The 15308-nt window shown below is 56.8% G+C and overlaps 2 protein-coding genes across 6 annotated transcripts in view; both read right to left on the bottom strand.

Annotated features, from left to right (window-relative positions):
- AKNA (AT-hook transcription factor) overlaps positions 1–2262 on the bottom strand; it is a 50518-nt gene extending 48256 nt beyond the window's left edge. Inside the window, exon 1 of one of the 2 annotated variants that reach the window (XM_059143525.1) lies at positions 2206–2262. The gene's annotated coding sequence lies outside the window, so the exon portion shown is untranslated. The remainder of the gene's footprint in view (positions 1–2205) is intronic. The other variant, XM_059143523.1, reaches the window with a different exon arrangement.
- Positions 2263–5689: 3427 nt separating this feature from the next.
- Positions 5690–15308, bottom strand: part of WHRN (whirlin) — an 88788-nt gene continuing 79169 nt past the window's right edge. For all 4 annotated transcript variants that reach the window (XM_059143530.1, XM_059143528.1, XM_059143531.1 and 1 more), the window contains 5 exons: positions 11315–11386; positions 9490–10027; positions 7516–7697; positions 6841–6963; positions 5690–6551 (listed from right to left, as the gene is read on the bottom strand). In XM_059143530.1, coding sequence (XP_058999513.1) covers positions 6369–6551; positions 6841–6963; positions 7516–7697; positions 9490–10027; positions 11315–11386 — 1098 coding nt within the window. In that variant the 3' untranslated portion in view covers positions 5690–6368. The remainder of the gene's footprint in view (positions 6552–6840; positions 6964–7515; positions 7698–9489; positions 10028–11314; positions 11387–15308) is intronic.

Here is a 15308-nt window from a genome sequence, read left to right as displayed (position 1 = left end):
CCCCTGCACATCCAGAAGGACGGACCAATTAACTCCCATGAAAAGCTGTGTGACCTCAGCTTAGTGACTTAAACTCTCTGAACCTTAGGCTTTTCCTATGTAAAATGAGAATAGCAGCACCCACTTCATGGCAACAATGTGAACACTAAATGCCAGAATCGAGGAATCAATGACACTGCACTCAACACCTGCTATGTCCAGGGCTCCATACTGGGAACCCAGAAAGTGACTGGTGACGAAAACTCCCACCCACCCAGACCTCAGTCACTGCAGTAAAATCCTTGGCGCCGTGGCTAGAAGACAGCAAGCAATAACCAATAACCGGTGTCAATGCTATTGTGACTTTCTTTCTTTGGGCCTGAGATTCCTCCTCTCCAAACGTGGAATGTGGGTTGAATGAAACTTTCTATGGTTCCACCTCACTTCAGCCTTAAAGCTGAACTGGAGTGGGTGTTACCATGCCCATTTCACAGAGGGGAAAACTGAGGCGTTCAGAATGCAAGCTGGGTTGGGGACTCACACCAAGGTCTTCTAACTCCCCGTGCCCAGATCTGTCCCACCTTCCAGGACCGAAGAAACATACAATGGACCTGGGATTTTTCTGGTGATTCAGCTGGATGCTTTAAAAAGATTTTCTTCCCACCCCCCTGATCTCCCCCCTCCACCCCCGGGGGTAAACTAAAATGTCCTTGGCAGGCACTAGTTTCCAAAATACACTCTCAGCATGAGGGCAGCAGTGCCCGGGAACATCCCCAGACTCGCTGCTAACCCCAACCCCAGTGCCTCTAGCAGAATGTGCGGGCTGGTGGGAGCTGATGAAATCCCCGTGCAAGAAGGGCTCACATCACATGTTTCAAACGCAAACCACTGGACTTTGGGAGACAAGGCCCCACGTGGGCACCTTCTCCCTCCTGCAGAAGAACTGAGACCGCCTGTGAGAATAAACTAAAAATGTCCCCCAAACACCATGGGGTCCATCCCCCTAAGCCAGACTCGGGCCCCCTCAAACAGATGGGCAGAGATTCTGTTTTCTTGACAAAACAAAACCAAGAACCAAAAAATAAAACCCACCAACTCTAGAGGCGGCGCCTGGAAAATTCTCTTGGGGAAGTCCCCGTAGGTGTCTAACCTCAGTTCTTCATGATTTGGTTTCCACAATTTCTTCTGTTCTAGAGGACAGAAACAATGTCTCTTTTTCTCTGCAACCTGTCTCTGCAACCTGTCTCGGCAACTCTTCTCAACTCCAAAATAGCCCGGGTTTGTTACCAACAACTTTCCTTTCCAACTGTATCACTGAGAAGCAGAAGCTTTTGAAACCTAGGTAATGATCCTCTCCAACCTGTCAGGGCTTTCGACAAAAGCCGGCAAAATGAACGGGGAAGAGTCTCGTCCGAGCTGGCACGCCGCCAGCCCCAGCCACATCACACTGGGGAGAGGCCAGCTCTGCGCCTTCCCTGCTGTGCGCTTCGGGCAAGACGCGCCCCCTCTCTGGGCCTCAGTCTCCCCATCCGTGTACCAAGAAAGGCTGGCCCGATTTCTCCGTCCATTCCAGTTCCTGCCGCAGTCGGAGCTGCCCACCCTCACTGCTGGCCTTTGCTCTCCCTCCCTCCCCTCCGCCAAAAAGAGGAAAGGAAACTTGCGTTAGGTGTCGGGGGAGGCCGTGCGGCTCCGAGTTGTCAGGCTGCGCGGGTTGTTGCCGGGAGAACGCAGCGCGCAGAAATCCCAGGACAGAGAAGTCCCACCTCCCCGGTAACCACAGCTACCCGGGCCACACCTCCAACCCAAACACAGCCCGAAGCCCCGCCAAGGACCACCCCCGGACTCCCTGGGGACCCCTCCCCGCCCAGAGACCAGCCCCAGCCGGAGCGAGCGAGAGGGAGAGAAAAAGCCAACGCCCCCATTGTGCGGAGGTGGAGACTGAGGCCGACGGCAGAGACCGCGGAACCCAGCAGCCGGCGAGGTTAGGACTGGACACTGACTGCGCGCCCGGGGCGCCCTCCCATTCCGGGAGTGCCGATCCGTCTGCTTCCCGCGCGCGTGGGGTTTCCACGTGGGAGAGGCCGAGAGCAGAGCAGTCCCTGTGGATCGGAGCCCATCGGCGCTGTCCGCTCTCCCCCCACCCCATTCCCCAGACCGAGAAACTGAGGCCCGGCGAGGGCCCAGCACCCGCCCGCGACCCACCGTGAGCCCCTCCCTGCGCCTCACCTGCTGGCTGTCTCCGCGCGCCGGTGGTTTCCTGGAGTTGAGCGGCAAACAAAGGCCTCCAATCCCGGCGCGGGGCGGGGCGGTGACTGTTTGCTTAATCCCCGAGGCGGGCCTGTGACGGGCGGGGAGGGCCCTGGGAGGCGGGGCCTCTGGAAGCTCCACCAATCGCAGAGAGCCGGCCGCCTGCGGCCCGCCCCCAGGGACTCGGCCCCCCCCCCCCCCCCAGCGCTGCAGAGCTTGCATCTGGGTTTGTGTCCCTCCTGGAACCCGCCCGAGGGCGTCTAGAAGCCTGAGGCCCAGAGCTAAGACTTTTGTGCAAGGTCGCATGGAGCCAGAGTGAGCAAGAAAGCCCAAACGTACGTAGCGGAAACGGAGTGCTTCATAACAGTCCTAAGAATCTTAATAAACTTTCCTTGAGCTCCTGCGTGTCAAGGACTGCTGTGCGCTCCTCCTGTGATCCGTCCTCTCCTGCGAGGTAGCTGGGTATTGGCGCTGCCCTCCAAGTCCACTCTCGTCCAGACCACTAGGAGCAAGCGGGGAAAACCCGGGTCTGCAGAGGGATCGCGACTTGCCCAGAGTCCCGCGGTGAGTGCAGGACAGAGAGATCCCTTGTCCCCTGACAGCTCGCCTTGTAGAGTGGCGGTGTAAAGTGTCGAACTGACCTCAGCTCCCCGTCCCAGTTCTGCCACTGGACTTCAGAGCTGCCGCGAGGAGGGGATAAAATAAACCCAGCGCCAAGCCCAGAAGAAAGAAATCAACGGCACTCACTTCAAGAGTTCCTCTACCAACCCTGTCTCATAAGGGGGTTAATAGGCCCCAAGACAGGAAGAATTTTTCCTGGGGACCCGCGTCCAACTATGTTGCAGCCACTTCCTTATCCTCTTGGCAGATCCCTCTTCCCAGTTCCCCAGGGGGCCTGAGGCTCCTGCAGGTGCCCAGTAATGATCACAGCAGCCATTCCTGTTCACTAAAGGTATATTCCGTGCCAACGGCAAACTTTTTAGCCAGTCCTTATAATATCCTATAGGCTAGGTGAATACTATGCCCTCCATTTGAAACATGAAACTGAGGCTCAGAGAGGTTAAGTGACTTGCTCCAGATCACACAGCCAGGAAATCGTAGAGGTGGAATTTGATTCCAGATGTCAGACTCTGAAGTATGGACCCTTTGAGCGGGGTCTTGTTCTCTATCCTTGCACTCCTCACACTGGGCTGTTCTATCCCTCACCCTGTTTTCTCCCAGGCAAAGCAAGGTCCAGATAATTTGGAGACCAGCTCAGCACCTGCTTGGGCAGGCCCTGGCTCAGGCCAAAAACATGCACTCTTTCTGCCTTCTTCAATTAGAAGCAGACCCTGAGACCCTCCAGCAATACTGTCCCCACACCACCCCTGCCCTGATTCTGGCATCATGAATAAAGTGAGGGCCACAAGGGCGTGTGGCCAGGGTGAACCTCTGACCCCTCCCTGCTCCATTATTCAGAACTACCTTAACCCATGGTATTGGGTCCCTTCAGAAGACAGCAGGACACATGCTTGTCCTTGGCTTTATGATGTGGACTTCAAGCAGCCATGCATCCAAATTTAGCCTCTATTACCTGCTAACTCTGCAACTTTGGGCAAGAACTTGACCTTTCTAAGCCCACTGGCAAAGAAATTTTTTTAAAGTTTGTTTAAAATTCCACGAAAGGGGGACCCTAATGCCCAATGGACCACAGTCCCGGAGTCGAGCCAGAGAATTCTAGAAACGACAGCTCCTGAAACTCTTTCTTGTCCTAGTTTTTCAGAGTTCAACTGGGAGCAATGGGCAGCAGCGACTGGGAGCTTTCTTGCCTCGTGAAGTCGGAGCTTGTGGTCAGTTGGCTGGTTCAAGGCATGGATGGTCACGAGGTCACAACTTGCCCAGAGCTCACAGAGTTGGTTAGTGGCTGGGCTGAAATTCACTGTGGGCTGGTGATAGATGAAAAACCTTTCAGTTCAGAACAAGATGCACAAGGACTCGAGACTGCAAAGGGTGTGGCGTTTCTAAGGCCAGAGGGCCCTTGGTTCACCATCATCATCATCTGGACTGTCATGGTCTTCCTGGGGCTGACCCTGAGCCTGATTCTGAGCCTGGTTCCTGGGGCCCACGCACAGTGTCCCAACCACTGTCAGAGGCAAGTAGCTGGATCCCCATTGAATTGTTTCCCGGGATGGTTGTAACAAATTATTACCAGTTCATGGCTTCAAGCAGCACTCATTTGTTCTCTTACAAAGGGATGTCAGAAGTCTAAAGTCGGTTTCACTGGGCTGTCCTCAAGATGTCAGGAGGGCAGGTCCCTTCCGCAGGATCCGAGGGGAGAATTTCTTTCCCTGACTTTTCAGTGTCTAGTAGCTGCCTGTATTCCTGGGCTGGTGGTCCCTCCCCCATCTTCAGAGCACATCCCAACCTCCACTTCCTTAGCCACAATACCGTTCCCTCCGCGCATCAAGTCTCCCTTTGCCTCCCTCTTCCAGGGATCCTTGGGATTACATGGGGCCTGCCCATGTTGAGAAAATCAGCTCAACCTCCCCATCTGAATGCCTTAATCCCTTAGGCAAAGTCCCTTTGCCAGGTAAGGGAACATTCTCACATTGCCAGAACCTGGGTTATCTTTGAGGTCACGATTCGGCCTACCACACCCACTTCCCAGATAGGAATTTGGACCTAGAAAGGTGAGATCATTGACCCATGACCAGGCAGGATTTGGCATCTGATGCCTAGAGATCTAAGCCCTGATGACCAAGTGGGAGTTACTCCCTGCACGGGTATTAAGACTGAGGAGGGGCACAAAGAGTCCCCACTGGAGGGGCCGGGGCTTCAGGGATACGGGCTGCTTCAGAGGTCAAGTGGAATCCCAGGACCCTGGCCTCAGGTGGTCTTGTTGGGCTGGGGAGGGGAAAGGGTCAGCTAAAAGCAGGATCTGGCACATGTCTGCACATCAGCTGCCCCTAATCCTGCTCTGGCTGACCTCTGAACACAGGGCTGAACAAAGCAGGACTTCTCCAAGTCTTTTTGTCCCAGAGAAATCCTGGGGTTGAAGGAAATGGGCCCTGGGGCTATGTAGCAGACCATTTTTTTTTTTTTTTTTTTTTTTGCCTCTAACACCAGGCTGCAGCCACCTCCCAGGAGTTTGCCTGAAATCCCTGCCCTGCTTGGTTTCCTCCTTTTTCCCCTTCCTGATCCCCCCCCCCAAAAGGCAGGCCACCTCCCTGTATCTGAAAACATCCCTATTCAGTCCCATAACATACGTGTCTGTTTTAAGAGTATTTTCTGTGAACAACCTTCAAGTAAGGTGCTCCAAGATGTGGGTGTGGCTCATGTGCCCCGTGTACCTGCTGTGTGTTGCACATGGGGGTGGGGGGCAGGGGGAGAGGCTAGTGGTGTGTGTTACTCTATTCTATCCGCCCCCCACTTTAGGTCAAGCTATCAAAACCCCAGCCACAAAAGCAGGCCACACAGCACGCTGGACACCCACCTTGTTCAGGTTTCTTTATTGAAAAATTAAAGTCATAAGCTCTGTATATAAATACACGGACATCGCGGGTCCCCTGCAAGGCCTCTGGGATAGGCTGGGGGCAGGGTGGGAAGCTGGGGTCTTGGGGTCCCCAGGGGTGACGAGAGGGAAATAAATAATAAATATTATGGGGGGAATAAGGAACCAGGAAGAAAGGGGGTGTGAATGGGGGGAGGTGCTTGACGCTTATTTGTGGCACTAAAGGTCCTGCGAGATGCCCCTGGTGGGGGCGTGTCAATGAATTCTCAGGTGGTCTTACAATGGATAAAGACTCAGACACCAGAGGACTGGCCAGGTCCTAGCTGGCCAGGGAACGGGGCCCAGTGGCCTCATCCAACCCAGGGGGACAGGCCCTGGCAGGCCTCAGGTGGACTTTCTCTCCTTCCCACCACTTGTACTGAGCGCCTACTGTGTACGCCAAGCATGGCACCGGATCCCGACCTGACCTTCTGTTTCCTCATCCGGCTCTCTTCTCCTGGTTCTGGGCCAGCTGGCCGGGAAAGAGTGGGGGGATGTCTTCCTGCGCCCCTGGCTATGCAGCCCTGGCCCTCCGGGAGCTGACTAGTACCAGGAGGGAGGGGGACCGGGGCCGGGGACTGGGCAGCAGCGGGAGGCCTCCGGGCCCCAGCCTCTAGAGCATCACATTGAACTCGGTGACCAGAAAGTCAATATAGTCTCGCTCCTTGGTCTTGAAGGCCTCTGCAATGATGCGCGCTGCCTCCCGGTGCTCCTTGCCCCGAAGGGTCAGCCCGTTCACTTCCAGAATCACGTGGCCCACCTTGAGCTGCCCGGAGTTGTGGGCCGAACCGCCTCGCTGCAGGGGCGAGACACAGGGTAGGGGCGCTCGAGGCGGCTGAGGGCGAGGCTGGCCTGCCTTAGATACCCACCGGGTCAGGCCCAACCCCGCCAAGCAGGCTACAATCTGGGGGTCTACTGCCCTGACAAGGAAAATAGGCTCAGGGAGGGCAAAGGGCCTGGGTCTGCCTCTGGTGGCTGGTCATCCTCGGGGTGGGGGGTATGTGTGGGACAGAACCCTGGGGATGCCAAGAGAGGGGCCCTCGGGGGTAGGCAGAAATAGTCACGTGGGGTGCACGGAGATGTACCTGAATCGTGACGATCCGGGGCAGAGGCTGGCGGGTGTTGGCGCCACCCTCGATGGCAATGCCCAGGGTGGCTGCACTTTTCTTCACGCGGACTAGGGTGGACGTGGGCTCCAGGAGTCCAGGCTGTGAGCGTGAGCAAGGAGACAAGTGTCTGAGGCCTTCTCCATGGATAGACCTTGCTCGGGTGTTGGGGGTGTGTGTGCGTGCACCGGCAGTGACATGCCACTGGGTCAGAAGGGCTCAGACGACAGCCCCAGACTGGGCGCTGCCAGTGTGCTAGCACTAAGCTAAGAACAGGTGCCCACAGCTCTCTAACTGCCGAGGCTCAGGTTAAGGGGTCGGCCCGAGGCTGCCTGATGGTGGGGGTCCTGGGACTCGACTCGGACCCAGGCCTGACTGCCTCAGCCAGCATGCCGACTCAGTCCTGTGCTAGAAGTCCCTGAGGACTGGCTTTTAGCGCTTGGCTTGTCAATGTCTGGCAAAAGTGAGACCTAAACTGGGCCTCCAGATTCCTGATACAGTGCTCGCCCCCAGGACCCTCATCCTCCAGTGCTGGGGGCTCACTTTCTCCCTGCAGTGGGTACTTGTCAAGCTGAGCCCTGCTGGGGGACCTCCTGTTCCCCACCTGGGGCCTGCCCTCCCCTCAGTCCTCCATATCCCCTCCTCCTCGCTCACCGGTTTGGTGGCCCCCTCTGTGGTCCTCTCGTTCCGAGGTGGCTCCTTGCTACTCCTGCTCTTGGTAGATGCCATCTGTCTGCCTCGGCCCGGGGCGCTGGCTTCCGCCTCACCGGCATCCACACCGCTGTCCTCGCTCAGGGTCTGCCCACTGTCCGAGAGCTGGGAGAGTGTGGAGGTTGCTGGGAGGGGAAACGGGAGGAGAGTGGGGGTTTATACCTCTGGGGTCCGGGTGGGCTTCCTGGAGGAGGTGGTGGAGCTACAAGCTGGAAGGCTGTGGGGATTCCCCAGGCATGGACTAGGGAGCAATGAAGGGATCACAGGGCTAGAGGGAGGCGAGACACCGTGCTACCTTTCCACCACTGGGATCTGCCCTTCCACCCAGGGCTTGGCCTCAAGGCCAACAGGTCTTCTGCTCTGACCACCCAGTTCTCTGTCCATGGCGTAATGATGAAAACAGAGGTCAAGAGGCAAACCCAGCCCACAGATATGGGTTATTATTATTTTTTAATTTGCATAGTGCTCTCCAATTTTAATGATGAACTAACATATTCCAATTAAGGTATTTCACAGAAAAATTAAATTTCTAGCTTCTCAATAAAACAAGGGAAGGTATACCCTCCCTTATCTGTACCCTCCACAACCCCAACTGGCCTGAGCTGAGCGGTGAGCACATACCCTCATTCACCAGTCAAACCCGAGCTGCTTTGCTGTGTGTGTGAGGGCTGGGCCCCTGAATCTGGGACACTCTGGAGACCAGCAGGACAGGTCTGAATCCTTTCTGCCCAGCTTGAGCAACCCCAGCGAGTTACATAGCTTCCCTGAGCCTCCCTGGCTTTGTTCTAACATAGGAGCCACGATGCCCATCTAGCAGCATTATCATAAAGATTTTATTATTTGTGATGTGTAGAGTGAAGCCCATAGTTAACTGCTCCACAGTTAATGTTCTGTGACTCCGTTTTCCCGTCTGTAAAATGCGGACAACAGTAGCAGCTTTACGGGGCTGCTGGGTGGGTTAGATGAGGTGCTAATAGAGGCAGGGCCCCTAGAACCGTATCTGGTACACAGGAAACCCCGCACAACGGACACCTTTTATTCTTGTGTTCTGAGCTCAGGTGACACCTCAGGTTTCTCTCACCGCATCCGGCCTGTTGTCCCCTTAGCTGCCTTCCCTCCCTGAGCTCCTGAGCATGAGCACCCTGCAATCTGCATCCCAGTCTGCCCACTGTTTGGTATACAGCAGGCACTCAGTTCAGAGCCCCCAACCTGCCACCTTCCCTGACCACAGCGGGACCTATACATGACTTAAGCCACAAGATGGCAGCAGAATCCAGCGAGAGGCACCCAACTTGCTAAGGGAAGGGAGATCTAGAGCCAGATCTAGAGCCCGCCAAGGCTTCCGGCTTCCTGCGAGTGAAAAACTGGCTTTATACTGCTGTCCGCCCCGTCAGCTGGACACTGTCTGGAAGCTCTGGGGCCGCAGCCTCTGCAAGTTTGAGCCTGCAATCTGAGCCTGCAGGCCTCCCCCGGCACCCCTTCCCCCGCCCCCAGATCTGGAGACCTCCAGGGGTCCAGGGACAGTACTTTCCATGCCTGTCTTTCCCCCAGCATGCACCTTGTCCCAGACTCAGGGGATAGAGATCACAGAGGCCACCCCTGTCCTCAAGGAACCCCAGTCTCAGTGGGGAGATGGAGACTGTCGGGTGGCCAGGACCGGGGGCTCTGGGGCAGGAACCCAATCCTCCCAGCGACCCAGTGGGGCTGTCACCAAACCTCCATCCTGTGGCTTGTCCGTGGTAACGCAATTCTCAAGTGGCAGCACTAGGGCTCACACCTGTGTCCACACGGACTCAGCACCCTGTTCCCGGGGCACTCGGACCCTGCACACGCTTCCACTCTAACTATGCCTGGATGCCCCCAAAACCAGCCGCGGGTGCTCTGAGCCCATCCCCCGAGGTGGCGGCCAGTACTCACTGCGGGTCTGGGGCAGCGCCCTCACTTCGTTCACGTCCGGCTCGCTGTCGGGCCGGTGCACCTCCACCATGACAAAGTGCTGGTTTGTGCCCACTGGGTCTGGCCGGCCGGAGGGGGAGGGTGGCGGGAGGCAGCCCCCCGCCAGCGTGGCCTCTGCGGGGGAGCTTTTCAGGTGTGGGGGTGACTGGACACGCGGGAAGGGGCCGATGGGGTGCTGGTTGACCAGGGCCAGGTGGGCGTCCAGGGGCCTCTTGGAGCCGGGGTTGGCGGGGGAGACAGAGGCATAAATGGGGGAGGAGGGCGAGTCTTGTGCTGAGGAGGCCCCCAGGACAGGCGCGGTCCCCGCTGGTGGGCTGTGGTTTCTGGGAGCCGAGAAGACGATGCCCGAGTGGGAAGACGCAGAGGACGGTGGCTGGAGGTCCTCCTTCCCTGGCTTCCTCGGCGGGGCGTGCGGGCAGTTGTGGCCTTGGGCCAGAGGTGGGGCGGGAGGCGGCGGCTTGTAACTCGGCAGCCCCTCGGACGGGGCTTTGACGTCGTCCTGCCAAAAGACCCAACAGGAGTAGAAGGAGTCAGACCCCATGGCAGCTGGTCAAGGGGAGCCCCGAGCGGCCCAGGCTGCGGCTGGAATTCTGTCCCGCTCTATCAGCTCTCGGCCACGCTGCTCTGAATAATGCAACACCCCAGTGGAAAACTGCTCCCCCCGGCTCGGCAGCTGATAAGCGTCGGCATCCTGGCGGGCGTCTCTGGGGATGGCATCGTTACCTGTGGGAACTCAAGTTCTTGGCATCAGCCAGGCCTTGTCACAGGGAACAAGACTTAATTAGAGGTGGATGTGGAGAATGGAAGGAACAGAAAAAGCATTTCTTTGGCTTTTCTTTCTGGAAGATTATCGTGGCTACTAGAGGCAGGAGATGTGCAGGACTGGAGGGAGAGGGAACGGACAGAAGGGGACAGTCACATGGGCTCGGGGACTGTGTGGTCCTAGGCAAGGCACAGCTGGCCTCTCGGAGCGCCTCTCTGGGCAGTGGGCAAATCTGCACCTGCCTGGCAGGGGTGCGGGGGTGTGAGCAGCCCCATGCGTCATGTGTCGATGGGTGCCTGTGCCCAGCAGGTGCACAGAGAGCAGGGACCCCAGATAGCATCATTGCTGTTACCCCCTGCCTAGGCCGACACCCAGCACTTGAACGCCCTGACGACAGGGCAGGCACGTCCCAAATGCTTTACTTATGTGGACCCATTCACCCCTTGCCATAAACTTGGAGTGGGTACACTACTATTATTTCCATGTTACAGAGGAGAAAACCGAGGCACAGAGAAGTTAAGAAACTCGCCCGAAGTCACACAGTCAGTGGCAGAGGTCAGATTTGAACCCGAGCACCTGGCTCCAGAGTCCAGGCCATTCAGAAGTTACCTGGGTTGGAACCGCAGTGATATTGCCCGGGCTGCCGAAGTGCACACAGGGGTCCAAGGTCACATTTAACTTCAATTTTTGGTGTGGTCGTATGGCCTCTTCAGGGAGGTCACACACTCCATGTGTCAGTATTTGTTATGATATGGTTCAGATAACATATCAAAAGTAATAGTGATTTGGCAAAACAAAAAACAAAACAAAACAGCCTGATTCCCCGCCTGAAATCCCTAGGAGGGGCTGGGAGCCGTCGTGCCTCCTGCCAGAGAGGGCTGATCGATGTCCTGTGTGCAGGCCTGTACCGGGTCAGAGGGCCTCTGTCCCCTTCCTGTGGCTCTCACTGAGGAGCCAGCACTCCAGGGCCGCAGGCAGACCAGGGAGGGCAAAACTCAAGGAAAGGGCCAGACAGGGTCTTACCAGGGAAACATCGGGGAGGGGGTTTGTAGTGCCCTGGACAGTCTCACCAGTTTCCTCCAGGTCCAGAGTGTTCTAGAAACACAGAAGAAAGCAGTGTGAGCAAATGCAAACTCACAGGGAGAAAGCAGTTTGCCCTCCGAGGTACCCTAATCCGTAATGGGCCCCGTGACACCTTCTTGTGGTTTCTCCCTGTCCTGACATGCCCCACTCTTGGGAAATTGACACATCAAAATTAATGTTGGTTTTCATGCCGGTCTTTTGAAATCAATTTTTCTTTGAAGCTTTCCAAGCCTCCCGTGAACTATCTTTGTTGGTGGGGGGTGGGGGGGTACTCCGGCCTGGCCTGGGAACTCCTGAAGCTGGGACCCAGGTACCATGCTCCACACCCTCAGCGCCTTCCCAAACCCACAGGTGCTCGCAGACAGAAGCCCAGGAAGGTATGACAATGGCAGGACGCCAGTGAGAGGTGGAATCTCTCTCTTTTTAAATTTTAATGGTTTCGATTGTGAGGCAGGGAGGGGGTCAAGGGTTAAACACACCTCATTTTGCAAAAAATGCCCATTTCTTGCTTCCTTCTCGAACTCAACAGAAGAAGCCTCATGCTCCCTCCAGTGACACTGAGCTGCTGTTAGGTCACCTGCAGGCCGTCCCTGGGAGGCTGAGCAGTGCCCCTCTCTAAAGGAGCTCCCTTGAGGGCTCAGTGGAGCCATCTCTCCACCCCGCGGAGCCCAGGATGGCCACGAGCCTCCACCACCACCACCACCCTGGGCTTACGTTGCAAAGGCGGCCATCAATAGTGAGCAGTCTCGGGGCCGGACTGATGAGGGCAGGGGGCCACAGAGGCAGTGCGACACCACACCTGCTGTCAGAAGCTTAGAGGAAGTGGGTTCGACACAAGTAAGCAAGGAGGAGACCGTGCACAGAGTGAGGAGTTACAGGTGTATCAGCAGCTGGGGAGGGGTTATCAAGGAAGGCTTCCTGGAGTAGGGAGCATGGCTTAAAGTTGAGTCTTGTGGGTAAAGGGGGCAAAGGAGGGAACGATGGTGTTTCAGAGGGCAGGGCATGCATAAAGCAGGAAGGAGGTATGAGAATCTTCGAGCAGTTCCACAGGACTCAAGCATGGAGCTGCTGGCACTTGAGGCTGAGGGCAGCGGGTTGCCATGGTGACGTGGTCAAGCTAGTCTTCTGTGAAGATTCCCTTTACTCACTTCCTCTCCAGCCACACTGGAACAATGCAGGCGTGTCAGGGCCTTCACACCGGCTGTCCCCTCTGCCCGGAACATGCTCCCACTCAGCTATCCACAAGGTATGCTTTGTTCTTCCCTCCTTCAAGACCTTCGCAGATACTACCTCCTCAGAGAAGTCCATCCTGACGACCCCACCTAAAATTACAACCGCTACCCACACACACCCCCGCCCCCGCTTTATTGTTCTCCTCTACTTCCTTTGCCCAGCAACCAGGATGTAATCCCTGAAACATAAATCAGATAATCTCTCTCCCCAGCTCCTCACCCTCCTGCGTCTTTCCATTTTCCCTGGAGAAAATTCCAAAGTCTGCACTCATTGTGCCTCATGACTGGGCCCTTACTTGCTACTCCTCCAGCAGGATGGGGTGCTTCCTACCCCAGGGCCTTGGTACTCACTGCTCTCCCTGCCCTCCACAGACTCACGTCCTCACTTCGTTTCGCTCTGACCTCAATAAGGCCTTCCTGGACCAGCCCAGTCTAAAACAGCACCCCTTCCCCCTCCCCCCCCCCCCATATCTAACCCCTGGCCATGCTTCATTCTTCTGCATAAGACATACCACTGCCTGGTGCTATAGTATTGATTTGCTTCTTGTTCGTCTCTCCTATTAGGATAAAAACTGCTCAAAGGGGGCGCCTGGGTGACTCAGTGGGTTAAAGCCTCTGCCTTCAGGTCAGGTCATGATCCCAGGGTCTTGGGGTCAAGCCCCACATCGGGCTCTGTGCACAGCAGAGAGCCTGCCTCAGCCCCCCACCCCCCCGCTTGCCTCTCTGACTACTTGTGATCTCTGTCAAATAAATTAAAAAAAAAAAAAAAACTGCTCAAAGGCAGGACTTAGGACCACCTAGTCCCACTCTATCTATCCTCAGTGTTTAGGACGGGGGCTGCTTGATAAATATTTACAAAGCAAATGAATCCGCGAATGGATCAATGGGTGAATGAATTCATCAATCACTCAGGCTGGCATGGAGGAGGCCCCAGCAGGCAGAGAATGAGGCAGGCCAACTACTAGGTCACCGTGGAGAGTGGTCATGGTGGCCTAGATTGGGGTGGAGGCAGTGGGTCAGGAAGGAGGGGTCCCTTGACGCCATACTCCCTGGGGCACAGGCTGCCAGGTCACTCCACACTGATCCCCATCCCGAATGACGCTCCTGGAGCCTTGAACTTTCTGGGCAGGCAAGAGGCACGTCATCACAAAGACCTGTCATGCGAGCCCTCCAGGGAGGCATTCGGCCCTCCCGGCTCGCAGCCTTTCATACCCAGGCCTCTGGGTCCCAGGCTGGGACTCCTGCCTCATTTTACCACCAAAGCTGAGGCTTCCATGCAAACCTCAGCATTTTGACTGTCTCCAGCCCCGTCGCCTGCACACTGGCTCCCGGGAAGATGCTGCCGGCAGCGTCAGGCACTCAAAGACTGTAGGGGATCCTTGGGAGGAGGCGTGATGCCCTCCTGCTCACTAAGTGGCACCACTCCTGGCTTCGCTGAGATCACACCCAGCTCTGCCACTCACAGCCAAGAGACGGAAGGCAAACCACGGATCTGCTCGGTGCTGACTTCCCCACCTGCAGAATGGGGTCACGGCAGTCCCTCTCTCCCGGGGCTGATGCAGTAACACGTGTCAGGTGCTCAGGCAGGAGGGGCCTCTGCCACACTCAGTGTAGCCACTGCCACCTGTCCCTGGATTTAAGCTGCAGGCACCTGGGGGACTCGGGTGACAGTCCACGGCGGCACCGAAGACCTGGAATTCTGTCCTGTTCTGGTACATTCGGAGCTTTGGGCACTCATTCAGTCCATAAGCATTTATCCGGCATCCTTGACTCATGGGGAATAAATGGTATGCAGGTCACTGTGTCCCCAACACCCCTCCCAGGGCCATGCACACGGCAGGTGCCACACACTTCCGCTCAGGACCACTGGTGTGGCTGGCAGTGGTAACTGGGCGCCCGAGAGGGAGAGAGGAAGGATCCAGAGCCCTGACAACACAAGCAGTTTTCTGGCACAGACGGCAGAGTGGGTGGGGCTTTATCTCAGAGAGAGCAGAGGACACGAGCCACAAACTGGGGAGGGCGACACACCAGGCCCTCTGCAGGGCGTTTTACTTGACGCGCTCTCCTTTGAGTCTCTGCGAGAGGCAGCCCCTGGGATCCTCACAGATTTTACATTTAAGCTCAGAGAGGGATGTGACCTGTCCAAGACCACACGGACGTTCTACCATGGGTTTCGAACCCACGTGGGGGTGGTCCCAAAGCCCACGCAGCACTACCCTGACCCCAGAACTGGACAGGGTCCCGACAGTGCCCCTCGCTGGCAGGGAACAGTACAGCCATCCCTGGCCCCTGGCCTCAGCTCGTCCTGTCCTCGCTACAATAGCATCCTGGAACCAAGTCGGAAGGCAGGGATGGAAAGTCAGGAGGGTGAGGGTTGGGGGGCGGGGAACATAAATATCCAGGCCTGGGAGGAAGGCTCGAAGTGGAGCACGGCAGACGGGTCAGAGCCCGGCCCTGCCAGACTCCATCTGCCAAATCCAGACGGCTCAGGAGCCCCGAGTCCCCGAGCCATGTTCCTCGTGCGTCTGAAATAGCTACAGACAGCAGGCTAAGAACTCCGGGGACGCGTCAGCACAAACGCTCGAGGAACAGGCTTCGAGACGAGGATCAAGGTCGGAGCTCATGCAGGAGCCGGCCTGCGCCTCCTGGCCTCCTCATCGTGCCCACCCTCACCCTGCTGACGGCTTGGGCCACCCCTATTC

Source organism: Mustela lutreola, chromosome 12, assembly GCF_030435805.1.
Source record: "Mustela lutreola isolate mMusLut2 chromosome 12, mMusLut2.pri, whole genome shotgun sequence".
Lineage (NCBI taxonomy): Eukaryota > Metazoa > Chordata > Mammalia > Carnivora > Mustelidae > Mustela > Mustela lutreola.
Note: the sequence above shows the minus strand (reverse complement) of the source record. Positions and strands in the feature narration are given on the sequence as shown.